At 41.4% G+C, this 19,106-nt stretch overlaps 1 protein-coding gene across 2 annotated transcripts in view; it reads left to right on the plus strand.

Annotated features, from left to right (window-relative positions):
- Positions 1-19,106, plus strand: part of Inpp4b (inositol polyphosphate-4-phosphatase type II B) — a 400,041-nt gene that overhangs the window by 333,834 nt on the left and 47,101 nt on the right. For both annotated transcript variants that reach the window (XM_038312818.1, XM_038312820.1), the window contains exon 22: positions 17,448-17,560. In XM_038312818.1, coding sequence (XP_038168746.1) covers positions 17,448-17,560 — 113 coding nt within the window. The remainder of the gene's footprint in view (positions 1-17,447; positions 17,561-19,106) is intronic.

Below are 19,106 nucleotides of genomic sequence, written 5' to 3' on the forward strand. Positions count from 1 at the left end.
CAAGTCTTTTCTCAGGACGATGCTGAAACCACCAATGATATAAAGTTTATAAAGTAACATCACCACACTGAGACAGTAACCCTATAGATAAAAGGATCCGAAAGAAGGAAAGCAATGCTTATATTTAAATACAACATAGAATAACTCAAGTTGTTCTTGATAATGCTGATGTACCACAGACAGGAACAACTCACTCCTAATAGATAATGTTATTTGTTTGTTGTTTAGTGTGTGTGTTCATGTCTGTACACATGCACATGTGTACAAATGAGTGTAAAAGCCAGAGAATGATCTTGGCTTTGATCCTCAGGGGCTCTTGTGTTTTTGAGAGAGGATAGGCCAGAGTTGGTGACTAGCCAGCGCCAAGGGCTCTGCCTGTCTCTGCCTAACTAGTCTTGAGGAACTATTGTGCCCTATCTCAGCCAGCTTTTTGTGCATGGGTTCTGGATTTAACTCAGGTCATCATGCTTGTGGGGCAAGGTCTTTTCCAACTCACCCATCTCTTCAGCCCACAATGCTTTGCATATTTTAATATTGCCACAAGCCATTTAAGATTGGCTGGCTTTTTAAACATGCAGCAAATATTTTTCATAAAGCCAAGCGCTATATTATTTTGAAAAATAGCTATGTGATAATACTTTCCTGAATAGAATCGTTGGCTTCTGTTCTGAAAAGGAATGAAAAGAGCAGAGCTGACAGGTGATCATTGGGACTGGATTCCAAGGAAAGCAGCCCTGCAAGGAATGTTACGAATATCACTAAGAGCTACTGCCAATAAGGGGGATGATGTGACCCATCCTGTAAAGACAAAACATTCAGTCTTAGGATTGAAAAGCTACTTCATCAAGCCACAGTTGTCCTCATTGCCATAGAGTCACCCACTCATTAGAGAGCAGAGTCAAACTCATGGTCTCCATATGGCTGGGGTACATGTCAGAGAAGATTATGTCACATTTAAGTATCAGTAAAGATGGTGGCCACATACATGTGTGTGTCCTTCAGTTACTGGTGATCCTACTAGCTCTGTCTCAGACAGGAATGTGCAGTGGCATTGATAGTGACAAGCGGCAGCTTGCTTACCTGAGCCACAAAGACTGCCAGTGTTCTACAACACAAGGGCACCATGAGTACTGATTTACCATCCATGTGACGCGTGCGTTGATGCCACATCAGGGTCACACAGCCATGAACATGAATGTGCTGCGGTCACAGCTATTTGGCCATGCTTTCCAGCCTCAGAAATTGGTGTTAATCCTGAGCCTGGTCACCCACACCTCACTGGGCTCTGGAAATGACCTGTGTTAATGGAGTGGAAAATGAAGTGAGGCCATTATACTACAGAGTGCAATACACACACACACACACACACACACACACACACACACACACACACACGGCACCGCAGAGGTCTTCAAACAAAAATAGTGTAACCATTTCTGATTAGCAAAGACACTTTCTGATAGTGACTATTTTCTAGACTCCGGAGTGAATATGTAAGCCATTTCCTTTCCCCCACTGTAGTAACTCTAGATTTTCTTGAACCCTTCACATTTATATACTTTTGCTTCCTCTGGGTCCTGGCAAGAACTTTTTGAGAGAATATCACACATGTACAAAGTTTGGAGCTATCTTGTCCGAGGTTCGACTGTCAGCAACTGAAAGCACAGTTAGGTTCACCTCCCTTGTAATGTCTCTTTCCCAAAAACCTATTTTGTATTTACCTGCTTTTCATTGTTTCCAGGTCTTAGAAGGAGGCCAGGATGTGCATAAGAGATTGCCCTGAAAACTTGATTAAGTCAGAAAGAACATGTAAGGCAGACAGGATATACTGCAAGCAGCTATTCTGTGGTAAAACATGAGAATACCATGTTCTGGCTACCTATGTTTGTAGTGATGAGACGAGCAGGCCTGCTTTTTGTCCCACCCGGCTTCTGCATGGCTAGCTTTACACCCGAAATTACAACACTAAAACTGTATTCATTTAAACACTGCCTGGCCCATTCGTTTCAGCCTCTTCTTAGCTAATTCTCACATTTTGCTTTAACCCATATTTAGTAATGTGTGTAGCACCACCAGGTGGTGGCTTACCTGGAAAGATTTAGCATGTATGACCTGGTGGCTGGCTCCATGGTGTCTGAGGAGAGTCATGGCGACTGCCCTAGGAATCTACCTCACTCCCAGCATCCTGTTCTGTCTACTCCACTCACCTATGTTCTGACCTATCAGGCCAAGCAGTTTCTTTATTAATTAACCAATGAAGTCATCAGATAGATAGAAGACACACCTACATCATATGTTCTTTAGACCCCAAGGCAAAAGAACATGAATTCTGTGAATCTTAAGATTTCAGTAATAGCTAACAGTCCATGTTCTAGAGGAGCATTTCTAAATAGATTTGTGGGTAACTGTACACTGTTTTTTTTTTTAATTTGAGCATTAGGAAACCATGAACATGTATAATTTACCATTAGCATATTACAAAAATAAGTGCTCCTCAAGACATCACTTAAAACTACTGATGTAAGCCAACCTTATTATTTGTTAGAAAGGACTTGGTTTCCACCCAGGGTTCTGTGAGGTTCACACATCTGGATAATGTAACAACAGGGATCAGTTCCATATATGATGGCTGCAGCAGGGTGCTTTCTTCACTTTTAAACCAGCTCCCAGTGCTGTTTAGAACCTTCTCATCAGAACTTCAGAGATAGACTCTAAGCTATGCATTTATAGCCCTGTGCTGGAGATTCCTTTTACATTTGATATATTTGTAACTGGGAATTTGTTCTCAGTTCAGTTCCAATACACCTCGGTGACTTTCTTGATAGGAAAAGCCACTAAACATAATCACCTGAGTATGATCTCTGGAACCTCCAGTGTAGGAGGAGAGAACTGGCACCTTATACACACCCATACACATCCATACACATACACACACACACACACACACACACACGCACGCACGCACATGCACATACACACATGCACGCGTGCGTGCGCACACACACACAAATATGTTATTAAATGGTATTCAGTATTTATTTTCTCAATATGTAAAAAATCAGAGATAGAGATACTTAATTGTCATTAAATTATAGACTTGCTAGAAGCATGAAGTACAAACAGCACTGCAAAAGCCAAATGTAGTCGCGTAAGCAGGCATTCAAATACCTGACCAGCCAATTAGAAGGTGAACTGACTCCCGCGTCCCCAGTGTTGCCTGTGTTCACAGCTTAGATCTGTAAATCCCTACTCTTTCCTCTTCTGCTCTGCTATGTGCAGGTACACAGGGATGTGTCTGACCTTCCTTCATCCTTACAGGGAGATTTTTGACATTCCGTCATCCTTACAGGGAGATACCTGACCTTCTTCCATCCTTACAGGGAGATTTTTGACATTCCGTCATCCTTACAGGGAAATACCTGACCTTCCTTCATCCTTACAGGGAGATGCCTGACCTTCCTCCATCCTTACAGGGAGATACCTGACCTTCCTCCATCCTTACAGGGAGATGCCTGACCTTCTTCCATCCTTACAAGGAGATGCCTGACCTTCCGTTATCCTTACAGGGAGATGCCTGACTTTCCTCCATCCTTACAGGGAGATGCCTGAACTTCCTGCATCCTTACATGTAGGGAGATGTCTGATCTTTCCACCATCCTTCCTCTTCTTTCTCTTTTCTTTTTACTGGGTTTCCAAACGTAAGATGTTCCATCATGCATTTCACATTCTGCCATGCATTGCATTTGGATGACCTCCCACTATGCTAGTCTCTTCAGCCAGCCTGAAATGGCTTAGGATAAAAAGATGGGAATTCAGTTGAAAGCCCACTTAGATATGTCTGTAGCTGTCTGGAACACGTATATTTCACTGTCAGCCAAAGGAGGGTGATTAACACACATACACTTTGTGCTTTAAAGTGCATTCCCCCATTATCTCTCTAGGGAAGGAAGTTAATATTTCCACTGTCAGTTTCTATGACAAAAAGACATCCTACTGCACATGGAAAGGCTAGAGAGATGCATGGGAGACGGGTCACTGTGCCTTGTGGGATTGTCAGGGAATTATATTTCTGCAGGGTTCTAACAAGTCAACTTATCCTTCCATTGCAGGAACTGTGAGTTATTTCTCTCATTTGAAACAATTTACAACATTCTTTCCATGGAAATCCCTTTGTTTCTCTATCTGTGTTTACTTCTTCAGGCCTGTATTAACTGTAACTACTGTTTCAACTGATTACCAATTATCTGATAAATTTTTAAAAATAATTACCTTTCTTTCTAGAATATCTATATGAGTTTCTAATAAAATCACCCTAAAGGTAATTCTTTTTGGTCTTATAGTAAGAAGTAAGTTAATACTATTACTTTAATTTCTAAGATATACATTTAGAATATAAGTATCTGCATTTGACCTGGATTAATTCCTGCATCTCCAGTGGCCCAATTTTATTTGATGTCATATCCAGTAAACGGAACATCTGTCGAGGGTGACAAATTTTAATTTCAACTTCTAATTTAAAGTAAAAGCAGAAAGGCTAGAGAGATAGCTTGACCTCTTTGCTTTCCAGGGGTCTCCTAAATACTCACAGGTCACTTCCAAGGCTCTGTAACTCCAGTTCCAATGCATGCTCCTGCCTTAGAGGGTACAGGTATGTGCATGGTGCAGAGACTACATTCAGGCAAAACACTAATACCTGTAAGGACATAGATAGATAAATAAACAAACAAACAAACAAACAAAGATAAATCTCACAGAGGGCACTGATGCTTACTTAGAAGTTGATTTTTCACAGTTTTATACTCTAAATCCCTCCTCGTCTAATATAAAGAGTCACTCTTTAATTATCATGCCGCATCTTGTCAACCCACAAAAGAGGGGCATTTTGTGTTCAATTCATCTTGTCGTCCAATTTATAACCTCATTTCCCCTCCCAGTTTTGTATCACAAATCTCCAAAAAAGTGGGACTGGCCTTGGGAGAGCAGGACAGGGAAGACTAAAAGTTAAGTAGTCCAGGTCAGTCAAAAAGAACAGTCTGTGAATGCTAATTAACACTCGGTGCTGTCTTGATGAACTGGAAATATGGGTGTCCCAGTTTGGAGGTGCTTCAGAAGGGGAATAAAATAACATTTTATGTGCTTATTTATTCAACGCTTCCTTTTTCATTTTGCAAACTTTCTGTGTACTTTTTTCATTCCATAACTATCTTCCTATGTTTGACTTCATCTATACCTTCCCTGATACCTCGGTGACCTCTGTGGGATGGCCTGCTAAGCTATCACTTGCTGCTCAGGTCCTGATGGGATGAGAAAAGAGCTGTCAGGAGAATCAGTGCCTTCAGTGTCATCAAAAAGGAAGGGTAAAGAAGACGGAAGGAGAAGGCCTGACCGTTGCCTCTCTGCGCTGCCATCTGACCTTCCTCTGTGGTGGCAGCCAGCTGGTAGACATGGGAATTATCTCCAACCTGCATTTCTTCTTTAACTAAGCTTTGAAAACATCATTCTAGTTCCTGTTTTCACCTTCTACCAACAGGCAAATCCTTTCTCTGTGGTTGTTGGGTCAAATAGGGGACACGGAAGTGGCCCTGCATGAACAGGGTGGTCATTCATCTCCCTTCATTGCTGGGACCTCCTCCACCTGAGCAAAGCAAAGGGGATTATCCACGCACTCGGGTTGACTGGCAGAGACCTGCATGGGTTATGCACCAAAGGCCTCTCTTAGCAAAGGTCTTTTTTTGTTCACCTAGTTCTGTTGCTGTGGAAAATCATCTCAAGCAGAGCAAGAAGCTCACATTCAGTGGTTAAAGGGCCGCCTAACAAAGAAGAATCTGTCGGGCCTGCTATAAAAGAAGTATCACATGTTTTGGGATTCTGTAATCCAGCTATAATCTAGTCCTACGAGAATTTTAAAATGAGAAAAGTAGTTTATACTCTCTACTTTCACTCTTTTCTCTTTTTTTTCAAATGTGTAATACATAAAAGAGGAATTTCATAAAAACTCTAGTACTGTATTGGAAACATTTTTTTAGCAATAATTTTGAAGTATTTTCTCTGTTGCTTCTGGTGACAAGTTTCTAAGCTCATTGAAGAAGAAACTCTGAAAAATGCATAGGTCAAAAATGTTCATCTCTAAGCAGGTTGGAATTCTGGTTTCTGATTTCTTATATTGCCTGCTTCACTGATGAGAGTGTGCTGGTGAGTGAAGAGGATTAACTAGTCCATGATGAGAGTGTGCTGGTGAGTGATGAGGATTAACTAGTCTAAGATGAGAGTGTGCTGGTGAGTGATGAGGATTAACTAGTCCATGATGAGAGTGTGCTGGTGAGTGATGAGGATTAACTAGTCTAAGATGAGAGTGTGCTGGTGAGTGATGAGGATTAACTAGTCCATGATGAGAGTGTGCTGGTGAGTGATGAGGATTAACTAGTCCATGATGAGAGTGTGCTGGTGAGTGATGAGGATTAACTAGTCCATGATGAGAGTGTGCTGGTGAGTGATGAGGATTAACTAGTCCATGATGAGAGTGTGCTGGTGAGTGAAGAGGATTAACTAGTCCATGATGAGAGTGTGCTGGTGAGTGAAGAGGATTAACTAGTCCATGATGAGAGTGTGCTGGTGAGTGAAGAGGATTAACTAGTCCATGATGAGAGTGTGCTGGTGAGTGAAGAGGATTAACTAGTCCATGATGAGAGTGTGCTGGTGAGTGAAGAGGATTAACTAGTCTAAGATGAGAGTGTGCTGGTGAGTGATGAGGATTAACTAGTCCATGATGAGAGTGTGCTGGTGAGTGAAGAGGATTAACTAGTCCATGATGAGAGTGTGCTGGTGAGTGATGAGGATTAACTAGTCCATGATGAGAGTGTGCTGGTGAGTGAAGAGGATTAACTAGTCTAAGATGAGAGTGTGCTGGTGAGTGATGAGGATTAACTAGTCCATGATGAGAGTGTGCTGGTGAGTGATGAGGATTAACTAGCTAAAGCTGGTTTTAAATCAGCACTGTTTTTTTCTATGCCATTTGAGATTCTGTTGCCTCCAAACTAATGTAATTATAATCTAATTACATTAATATAATTTATATATAAATTGTAAGATAGTGCAATGGCTCTTCCCCAGTTATGACTGTCTGCTTGCTAACACAGTCAGCTATAACCGTTCAGAGTTAATTAAAGTAGATTCATATTTCAGAGTGTAGTGCTAACCAGAGAGCACTGTGAAGACACTGTCGTCTTGGTGCTCAATCCCTTCTAAGGAGTTTCCTCTATATTGCCATGTAACAAGCTATCCCCAGCTTATTTACACGTTACGGAATCAGTTAACTTCAGCTCGCAGATGTGCTGGGTCAGAGTCTGATGAGGAAAGTAGGGCAGTTTCTCCCTTCTCTTCTATCTGTGACTTGGGCTAGAAGGGAGAGTGGTCAGGAATCTTTCCAGGATGTGGAAGCTGGAGTCATCCAGAGGTCTCAGTATTCATGCCTTGGATAGTGTGACACAATGCTTGGTCACCTAACTGGGACTTGCCCGTGGCATGAGCATCTCCTAGTTTATATTAGATTATTTCTTACAGTGACTATCTAGAAAGGAAGACATCACACAGTAAAGTTTAAAGAGAAGAATCAGATAGGAATTATGTAGTCACTTAAAATCTGGCCTTGGAAAATGCCACTATTTGTGTCTTGTTCATTAGTCAAGACAGTCACAGGTCTACCCAAATTAAGGTGAGAGGACATAGACTCCAGCTTCCCAAGAACAGTATGCCAAAGAATCAAGGCACAATGGTTTAAAACCATCATCTCAGGTTTAGCTGATTGGATGCTCTCTGGAGATAACCTCATTTTCTATATAGAATTCTATATAGAATGTCCCATTCTATAATAACAGCACATTTATAAAGTGCTGGTTAGTGTTAGAAACACATACATCACCATTTATTTACCTTAAATGTCTTTGGTTCCTTACAGAAACCTTGACTCAAACTATTAGAACAATAAAAAGTATTTATTTGATTAATGTTCCTGAAAAATTCAGCCGTAAGGCAGGCTTCAAATTAGGGTTGTTTTAGTCACTCAGAAGTACAAAAGAACTAACTTTGCCTCCACTTAATCTCTGTGTTCCTCTTGGGCACTGACATTATTGTACATCTAGTCTCCTCATGACTAAAGATGTCTGTCAACTTGGCACACTCTGGCAGTGTAATGTCATCTGACCAGGAGATCACGACATCACTCCCAGAGTTCCTTGGTGTTATAGCTCAACCCACTGAGAAGAATAATAATTCTTGTTCATGCCCAACACTCTGCCATTGATTCTGGTCAGTATTCTGTTTAGAACACTTGCTGCTGAAGGGGCATCATTTGGGGAGCCACAGAAAAGTATAATATGCAACCTTTTGCCTTGCATGTTCTGTTCCGTAGGGGTACAGACTCTGTTTGGCCTGATGAGATTGGCTTTCTTAAGAGAACAGATATCTTTGTCTATTTTTAAGGTTGTCACAGAATTGAGTACTGTAGGCGGTTCTGCCACAGCTCTTTATTAATTGTATTCTCTATGGCTTGATGACACATGGCAGGGATGCTGTACTCGTTTTACAGTTGAGGAAAGGGGCACGGGGCTAACCAGCTCATCCCGGACCGCACATCAAGCAGGCTGGAACTGGTGCTGAGAGTCATTTCTCTAGAATCACAGCTTTGTTTTCAGAAACCTATGAAAATTTCAAATACAAAAGTAAAAAAAAATAGAGAAAAGATTTAGGGATTCGGAATCTATAACCTGGCGTAAGAATCTTTATAAAAAGCAAGTATTCACAGATAAAGCAAAAGCCCCTTTTGTGAGCCCTCCCTCAAACTTTTCCACACATAAATCTTTCTTCCTTTGTGGAAAGCAACACCTTGCTTTTATTATTTTTAATTCTCATGAATATTTTTAACATATGCATCTATGTGTGTATACACAGTTTTATACAGTTAAATCATATGATTGTTATCATTCCTTTTTCTGCTTTAATACCATTTTATAATACCCATGCTGAGATGTGCGACTCTGTTTCCTTATTTTATCTGTTAGTAACAGCACACTGAACTAACCCTTATAAGCTTGCCCACTCTTTTGACATTTATGGTTTTTTATTATGTAACATGATAAACAATAATTCAATTACTATTTTGCACCTTTTACCTCCACTTGCTTTCTAAAACCCAATTTAAAAAACAGTAAAAGAATCCGTGTATGGAGGTTGCCCAGAGGTTCAATTGAACTGCCTAAATTTAGTGTTAGAATAATGCATGAACACATGGCCAAAGCACGATCTATTCACTTTATAGACATTTCAGGAAGCATGGTGTAAACTGAAAGAAAATCCATGTTTCTCAATGATCATGAATTCAGTTGCTATAACTGAACCTCACAAATTAATAAAAATAACCATTATTAGTGATAACCCTTTCTCAAATTAGAACTGGTTTTATGTCCTGCATGGATTTTTATCGGGCTGAAAAAAAATTGGTATCAATGAACGTATTGGGTTGAAAAAAATGTATTTTTGTAATTGTCATTCTAGAGATATAATTGAAAGCACGGAGTATTGGAGAAGGGCACTTTGTAAGGCTCAGGATTTGATCTCCAGCGTATAAAGAAGAAAGAAGTAGGAAGAGAGAGACCGAGATACACAGAAAGAGACTCTCAGCGAGTGGAAGGGAGGACAAGAGGGGAGTGAGGAGAACGAGAAGAGAAAAGCCTGGCTTCTTTCTGATGGAATGCACAGGGGGGGGGGGCGGTTTCTAGAAGATACCATGTCTGTGTGCTGAGTTTTAACAAACAATCATTTTGAGATGGGAGTGGGTGAAGAATGGCTACTTGATTCACATTTAGAAGACTGGTAGACTGTTCTCAAATGGCTCTCCTCTTTCCAACCTCCTCTCTTGCCCCTCCCACTTATTCTATGCTCCCTACTCCCTCTCAACTTCAAGAACTTCTCTGAACACTCCATTCCCCAACACACACAAACAACTGAGTCATTTGGTGTTGCCTCTATGTACAAGAGTTTAAGAGCTGACTCTGTGAGGAGGTTGTTCCCCAGAGGAAAGAGAAAAAAAGAGAAAAAGCCCAAAACTGATTGTTCCTCTCTCAGCGGCCATTGGTTGCCTGTAGCTCTTTATCTCTGGCAGCGCAGAGTAATTTTCCCCCACCAATGTTGCCATATCAGTTGGTGTGGGCATGGTGCTCGTCTGATTTAGTTTACCATATTTTTTTTCTCATGGTTTATTTTTTTATATTTAAAAATTTCCATCTCCTCCCCTCCTCCTCCCCCTCCCTCCCCTCCTCCTCCCCCTTTCCTCCTCTCCTTCTCCCCCTTCCCTCCCCTCCCCTTCACCCATACCTCCCCTCCCTCCCTCTCAAGGCCAAGGAGCCATCAGGGTTCCCTACTCTATGCTAAGACCAAGGTCCTCCCAACTCCCCCCAGGTCCAGGAAGGTGATCGACCAAGCTGAGAAGGCTCCCACAGAGCCCGTCCATGCAGAAGAATCAGAGCCCAGCGCCATTGTCCTTTGCTTCTCAGTCATCCCCCGCTGTTGGCCACATTCAGAGAGACGGGTTTGGTCGCATGATCCATCAGTCCCATTCCAACTGGAGTTGGTGATCTCCCATTAGTTCTGTCCCACCATCTCCATGAGTGAACGCACCCCTCACATTCCTGACTTTCTTTCTCATGTTCTCTCTCCTTCTGCTCCTCATCAGGACCTTGGGAGCTCAGTCCGGTGCTCCAATGTGGGGCTCTGTCATTTTCTTCATCTATCGCCAGGTGGAGGTTCTATGGTGATATGCAAGAAATTCATCAGTATGGCTATAGGAACTGGCCGTTTCAGGCTCCCTCTCCTCAGCTGCCCAAGGAACTAACTGGGGGCGACTCCCTGGAAACCTGGGAACCCCTCTAGGGTCAAGTCTCTTGACAACCCTCAGGTGGCGCCTTAAATTAAGATATATGCTTCCCTGCTCCCATATCCACCCTTCCTGTATCCCAAGCATCCCATTCCTCTGAGCTCCCCCCATTCTCCCCTTCACACTTTTCTCTCCCCATCTTCCCTTGGCCCAGTCTCGCCCAACCCTCAAGTTCCCAATTTTGCCTGGCGATCGTGTCTACTTCCAATATCCAGGAGGATTACTATATCTTTTTTTGGGAGTACACCTTCTTATTATCTTCTCAAGGATCCCAAATTTATAGGCTCGATGTCCTTTAATTATGGCTAGAAACCGATTATGAGTGAGTACATCCCATGTTCATCTTTTTGGGTCTGGGTTACCTCACTCAGAATAGTGTTTTCTATTTCTATCCATTTGCCTGAAAAATTCAAGATGTCATTGTCTTTTCCCGCTGAGTAGTATTCTAGCATGTATATATTCCACAGTTTCTTCATCCATTCTTCCACTGAAGGGCATCTAGGTTGTTTCCAGGATCTGGCTATTACAAATAATGCTGCTATGAACATAGATGAGCATATGCTTTTGTAGTATGATTGGGCATCTCTTGGGTAGATTCCCAATAGTGGAATTGCTGGGTCCTGGGGTAGGTTGATCCCGAATTTCCTGAGAAACTGCCACACTGCTTTCCAAAGTGGTTGCACAAGTGTGCATTCCCACCAGCAATGGATGAGTGTACCCCTTACCCCACAACCTCTCCAGCAAAGGTTATTATTGGTGTTTTGGATTTTAGCCAATCTGACAGGTGTAAGATGATATCTCAAAGTTGTTTTGATTTGCATTTCCCTGATAGCTAGGGAGGTTGAGCATGACCTTAAGTGTCTTTTGGCCATTTGAACTTCTTCTGTTGAGAATTCTCTGTTCAGTTCAGCGCCCCATTTTTTAATTGGGTTAATTGGCATTTTACCGTCTAGTCTCTTGAGTTCCTTATATATTTTAGAGATCAGACCTTTGTCAGTTGCAGGGTTGGTGAAGATCTTTTCCCAGTCAGTAGGCTGCCTTTGTGTCTTAGTGACAATGTCCTTTGCTTTACAGAAGTTGCTCAACTTCAGGAGGTCCCATTTATTCAATGTTGCCCTTAATGTCTGTGCAGCTGGGGTTATGCTTAGGAAATGGTTCCCTGTGCCCATTTGTTGTAGAGTACTTCCCACTTTCTCCTATATCAAGCTCAATGTGTTCAGATTAATATTGAGGTCTTTAATCCATTTGGACTTGAGTTTTGTGCATGCTGATAGATATGGATCTACTTTCATTCTTCTACAGGTTGACATCCAGTTATGCCAGCACCATTTGTTGAAGATGCCCTCTTTCTTCCATTGTGTACTTTTGGCTCCTTTATCAAAAATCAGGTGTTCGTAGGTTTGTGGTTTAAGATCCGGGTCTTCTATACGATTCCATTGGTCAACTTCTCTGTTTTTATGCCAATACCAAGCTGTTTTCAATACTGTAGCTCTGTAATAGAGTTTGAAGTCAGGGATGGTAATGCCTCCAGAAGTACCTTTATTGTATAAGATTTTTTTGGCTATCCTGGGTTTCTTGTTTTTCCATAAAAAGTTGATTATTGTCCTCTCAATCTCTGTGAAGAATTTTAATGGGACCTTGATTGGGATTGCATTGAATCTATAGGTTGCTTTTGGTAGAATTGCCATTTTTACTATGTTGGTCCTCCCAATCCACGAGCAGGGGAGATCCTTCCATTTTCTGGTATCCTCTTCAATTTCTTTCTTCAAAGACTTAAAGTTCTTGTCAAATAAATCCTTCACTTCCTTGGTTAGAGATACTCCCAGATATCTTATGCTATTTGTGGCTATTGTGAAAGGTGATACTTCTCTGATTTCCCTCTCTGCTTCCTTATCCTTTGTGTATAGGAGGGCGACTGATTTTTTGGAGTTGATCTTGTAACCTGCCACGTTACTGAAGGAGTTTATCAGCTGTAGGAGTTCTTTGGTGGAGTTTTTGGGGTCGCTTATGTCTACTATCATATCATCTGCAAATAATGAAAGTTTAACTTCTTCCTTTCCAAATTGAATCCCCTTGATTCCCTTATGTTGTCTTATTGCTATTGCTAGAACTTCAAGCACTATATTGAAGAGATAAGGAGAGAGTGGACAGCCTTGTCGTGTTCCTGAATTTAGTGGGATAGCCTTGAGTTTCTCTCCGTTTAATTTGATGTTAGCTGTCGGCTTGCTGTTAATAGCTTTTATTATATTTAGGAGTGACCCTTGTATCCCTAATCTCTCCAAGACCTTTATCATAGAAGGGTGCTGAATTTTGTCAAATGCTTTTTCAGCATCTAATGAGATGACCATATGGTTTTTTTCCTTCAGTGTATTTATATGATGGATTACATTGATAGATTTTCATATGTTGAACCAGCCCTGCATCTCTGGGATGAAGCCTACTTGATCGTAATGGATAATTTTTCTAATGTGTTCTTGGATTCGGTTTGCCAGTATTTTATTGAGAATTTTTGCATCAATGTTCATGAGTGAGATTGGCCTGTAATTCTCTTTCTTGGTTGAGTCTTTGTGTGGTTTAGGTATCAGGGTAACTGTAGCTTCAAAGAAGGAATTTGGCAGTGACTCTTGTGTTTCTATATTATGAAATACCTTAAGGAGTATAGGTATTAGGTCTTCTTGGAAGTTCTGGTAGAATTCCGCATTGAAACCATCTGGTCCTGGGCTCTTTTTGGTAGGGAGGTTTCTGATAACAGTTTCTAATTCTTCGTGACTAACAGGACGATTTAGAGCATTTACCTGGTCCTGGTTTAACTTTGGTATATGGTATTTATCTAAAAAACTGTCCATTTCTTTTACATTTTCCAATTTTGTGGCATACAGGCTTTTGTAGTAAGATCTAATGATTCTCTGAATTTCCTCTGTGTCTGTGGTTATGTCCCCCTTTTCATTTCTGATCTTATTAATTTGTGTGTTCTCCCTCTGCCGTTTGATTAGTTTGGCTAAGGGTTTGTCAATCTTGTTGATTTTCTCCAAGAACCAGCTTCTTGTTTCATTGATTCTTTGGATTGTTTTCTGTGTTTCTATTTTGTTGATTTCTGCCCTCAGTTTGATTATTTCCAGTCTTCTACTTCTCCTAGGTGAGTCTGCTTCTTTTTTTTCCAGAGCTTTCAGGTGTGCTGTTAAGTCACCAATGAGTGCTTTCTCCGTTTTCTTTAAGTGGGCACTTAGTGCTATGAACTTTCCTCTTAGCACTGCTTTCATTGTGTCCCATAGGTTTGAGTATGTTGTGTCTTGGTTTTCATTAAATTCAAGAAAGACTTTAATTTCTTTCTTTATTTCTTCCTTGACCCAGGTGTGGATCAGTAGTTGACTGTTCAGTTTCCATGAGTTTGTGGGCTTTCTGGGGGTAGCATTGTTGTTGAATTCTAATTTTAATCCATGGTGATCCGATAAGACACAGGTGGTTACTAATATTTTTTTGTAACTGTGGAAGTTTGCTTTGTTACCAAGTATATGGTCAATTTTCGAAAAGGTTCCATGAGCCGCAGAGAAGAAAGTATATTCTTTCCTATTTGGGTGGAATGTTCTATAGATGTCTGTTAAGTCCATTTGGTTCATTACCTCCATTAAGTCTTTCAATTCTCTGTTAGGTTTCTGTCTGATTGACCTGTCCATTGGTGAGAGAGGAGTGTTGAAGTCTCCAACTATTAGTGTGTGTGGTTTGATGGCTGCCTTGAGTTCTAGAAGTGTTTCTTTTACATAAGTGGGAGCTTTTATATTAGGGGCATAGATATTTAGGATTGAGACTTCATTCTGATGGATTTTTCCTGTTATGAGTATAAAGTGTCCCTTTCCATCTCTTCTGATTGATTTTAGTTTGAAGTCAACTTTGTTGGAAATTAGTATGGCCACACCCGCTTGTTTCTTAGGGCCATTTGCTTGATAAACCTTTTCCCAACCCTTTACTCTGAGTAGGTGTCTGTCTTTGTGGTTGAGGTATGTTTCTTGTAAACAGCAAAATGTTGGATCCTGTTTTCGTATCCAGTCTCTTAGCCTGTGCCTTTTTATAGGTGAATTGAGTCCATTGATATTAAGTGATATTAATGACCAGTGGTTGTTAACTTCGGTCATTTTTTGTAGTAGAGTTTGTGTGTTTCCCTTCTTCTAGTTGTGCTGTTGAAGGGTCACTAGATGCCTGAGTTATTGTGGGCGTTGTTGGACTCCTTGGTTTGTGATTTTCCTTCTATTACTTTCTGCAAGGCTGGATTTGTGGCTACGTATTGTTTAAATCTGTTTTTGTCCTGGAATATCTTGTTTTCTCCATCAATGGTGAATGCAAGCTTTGCTGGGTATAGTAGTCTAGGCTTGCATCCATGTTCCCTTAGTGTCTGTAGCACATCTATCCAAGCTCTTCTGGCTTTCATGGTTTCCATTGAGAAATCAGGTGTAATTCTGATAGGTTTCCCTTTATATGTTACTTGACCTTTTTCCTTTGCAGCTCTTAATATCTGTTCTTTATTCTGTATGTTCTGTGTTTTGATTATTATATGGCGTGGGGATGCTTTCTTTTGATCCAGTCTATTTGGTGTTCTGTAGGCTTCTTGTACCTTCATAGGAACATCCTTCTTTAGGTTGGGGAAATTTTCTTCTATAATTTTGTTGAATATGTTTTCTGGGCCTTTGAGTTGTAATTCTTCTCCTTCTTATACCCCAATTATTCTTAGGTTTGGTCTTTTCATGGTGTCCCAGATTTCCTGGATGTTTTGTGTTAAGAATTTGTTAGATTTGTTTAGTTCTTTAATCTGTGAATTTATTTCCTCTATAGTATCTTCAGAGTCCGAGATTCTTTCTTCCATCTCTTGTATTCGGTTGGAAATACTTGTCTCTCAAGTTTCTGTTCGTTTACTCAGAGTTTCCATTTCCAGTCGTCCCTCAGATTGTGTTTTCTTCAATACCTCCATTTCATTTATCAGGTCTTGTACTGTTTCCCTTACCTGTTTGATTGCTTTTTCTTGTTTTTCTTGTTTTTCTTGGGTATCTTTGAGAGATTTATTTATTTCGTCTACCTTTTTGTTTGTCATCTCCATTTCTTTATGGCAGTTTTTTACCTCCTGTTTAAGGTCCTCTATTATTTTCATAAAGTACTGTTTAAGGTCGGTTTCTTCTATATCTTTTGGGGTAGGGTGTTCAATTCTTGTTGTTTCGGGATGTCTGGATTGTGGTGATGTCATGTTGCCTTTCATGTTGTTGGAGGAGCTCCTGCATTGGTGCCTGCCCATCTCTTCCTTCAAAAGGAGCCCGGAGGCACTTGGGGTCCTAGACCAATCTTTGCTGTGACTGAAACTGGTTGGATCTCCCCAGTGCTAGAGGAGAACCTATTCCTTGCGTCACAATCTGAAGAAGCCTGCACTCCCTTGCAGGAATCGTCAGACCTGCCTGGAGGCCAGAGTCTGACCCCTTTGGGTGGATGGCCTTAGAACAGGAGCAGGACACATGAGATCACTAGGGAAAGCTTGGGAGAGACAGGGACCGGAGAAACAGAGACAAGCCTGCAGAGGGAGCTGGGGGGAGGGGGTCTGTGCTCTCTTCCAGGGCAGGTTGCCCCAGGGTCCGCATTCACTCACCAGTTCAGATGGAATATCAGTGCACAGGATCGGTGATTCCAGGCAGCCCAGGGTCGCCGCCCAGACAAAAGGGCCAAGGTGGGGGCAGGGCGGGATGGAATATCACACAGCGAACCTGGCAGCACAATCTGAAGGAGCCCGCACCCCTCGGCAGGAATCCTCAGACCTGCCTGGACGCCAGAGTCTGACCCCTTTGGGTGGATGGCCTTAGAACAGGAGCAGGACACCTGAGAACACTAGGGAAAGCTTGGGAGAGACAGGGACCGGAGAAACAGAGACAAGCCTGCACAGGGAGCTGGGGGGAGGGGGTCTGTGCTCTCTTCCAGGGCAGGTTGCCCCCTAGTTTACCATATTTTTAAGATTTCATGCATGCCTGGGTGGTCTTCAGGCTTCCACCATCTTCCACAAACTCTTTTCTAATGCTCAGAACCCCAAACCCAATGTCAACACTGAAAAAGAGTTACTTTATTAAAGATAACCTGAGTACATTGGTCTGTTGTAAAAATAACAGAGCTGTTTGTGAAACCCCAACTAACCGTGCAAGCACAAATAGGACAAGGGGAAATTCTAGAGCAGGAGCTCACAGACTAGTCTGTAAGCTTCTGAACTCTGAGGCAGGCAGTGTTAGTTTGCTGTCAGAAAATGACTCACCTAACAAACCTACACAGAGAACAGCCAGGCAGACCGTCATGACAGGAATACATGGCAGTGAAAAATCACGTTCTGGCTAGGAAGCAAAGAAAGGAAGAAGAAAATTTCCATTACATACTCTTTCCTCCAAAGGACATTTCTTGTTTTGAAAGTTGCGTTTGCAGAAATGTTGCAAGAAAACTCCATAGGAAGCTGCTTCATGCTGACCCTGTTTCATGGTTTTCTCCTGTTTTTTTTCTCCTTTAGATATTTCACATTTTCAAGAACAAAATGATTTAAAAGGATTGTTGGACAATCTCCATCAAAATATTCAAGCCAAAAAAAGAAAGAATGTAGAGATCATGTGGCTGGCAGCAACAGTAAGCACTCGCATCCATTTTTTCCCTGCACACCACGAACAAGCTTGTCAGGGACGTGGTGCAGGGTCTAAGTCTGTACTTTGGTTCCTAGGTTTCACCTTACATTATTTAGCTAACAGGGCATCATTGCTTTGCGGGTCGTCTTCTCAGTAGTGATGGAGAAAGATGAACTCAACATGGAACATACTCCTTACCAAGTTTGGGCTTTCTTGTCACTCTGAGGCCAAAAAAGAAGTATCTGTGATTCTCCTGGTATTACATGCTATGGACAATTGTCAGTGTTATATGGCAATCAGAATTTTGAACTACCACTGTAGAGATATGTGATTTCAACTGTGGGGTTGCTAGATCCCTGACTTGAGACTCACGGACATATTGTTCAGTTAATGAGCTCATAAATGTGTTTGTTAGTTTAGGTATTGGCACAGAATTTATTGATGATTGATTGCCACGAGGTAATGATCTGACTGTGCTTGGTTCTCTATTGCTTAATGGCACCCTCAGGGTGTGAGATCCGCCTGTTTTCCTGCCTCAATTTCTACATGAATTAGTGAGAGACTCATGCTTGTGTTTAAAAGCTCTTCTCCAGCAACTTGAACCAGAGTTCATATTAAATTTATGAATTTTGTTAAAATCTCAGATCCCAGGACCTTCCTTTGGGAAAGCATCCCTTCGCCAGGAAAGGTGCCCTGGAGACCTCTGTGATGAGTCTGTGTTTGGAGCCTTGGCTGTCACTCCCACAATGCAGAGTTCAGGTTCATTAGCCCTGCAACACACGTTATTCATGCGCCATCAAAAGCATTTAAATCAGCCTTCCTACTATTACCAATGCTATTAGTCACTTCTGGGCAAAAAGGAAGGGATAATTTACCATGTAACCACATAAAGTAATCAACCAAGAAGAAGACAGAAGAAAGCTCCTGCCATGCCTACCTGGTGTGCTTGGGAAGGACATCAGAGGCAACCAAAGCAGGAAACACTCCTTTCAGACAGGCCACTTACACTGCTCACACTCAGCCCCACACCAGTTACAGAGTTCTGTGTGTCTTCAGACACCACCATGGTTAGCAACTCCCAAAGATTCACTAGGTTAAGCCTTGTATTATTTGGAATATTTTGCTGAAAGCATAGCATCCAGGAATTCTGATCATTTGGAAAACCTTCCAATATCTGGGGACTATATATATATATATATATATATATATATATATATATATGGCATTACCTTATTGTATACATAAGATAAAATCACCTGAAAAGATAAAGCAATGATCGTTTTATGAAAACGTGAATGCATATCTTCTCTTGGTAACTCCTTTTACCTTTATGAATTTGTAAGCACTTCCCACCAATCTTGCTGATTTCTAAAATGTTTTTCTGGTGTTTATACCAATTGCATAAGGTTCTTATACAACTCACAGTTGATTGTGTATTCCTTAGTATTGCTCTAAGTTGAAAAGTCACTTTCAATATCAGCTTTCAAACCAGAACAACTTAATAACACCCTTAAAATGGAGAAGTCGGGCATCCTCCTTGACGTTACCAA

This window comes from Arvicola amphibius, chromosome 15 (genome assembly GCF_903992535.2).
Source record: "Arvicola amphibius chromosome 15, mArvAmp1.2, whole genome shotgun sequence".
NCBI lineage: Eukaryota > Metazoa > Chordata > Mammalia > Rodentia > Cricetidae > Arvicola > Arvicola amphibius.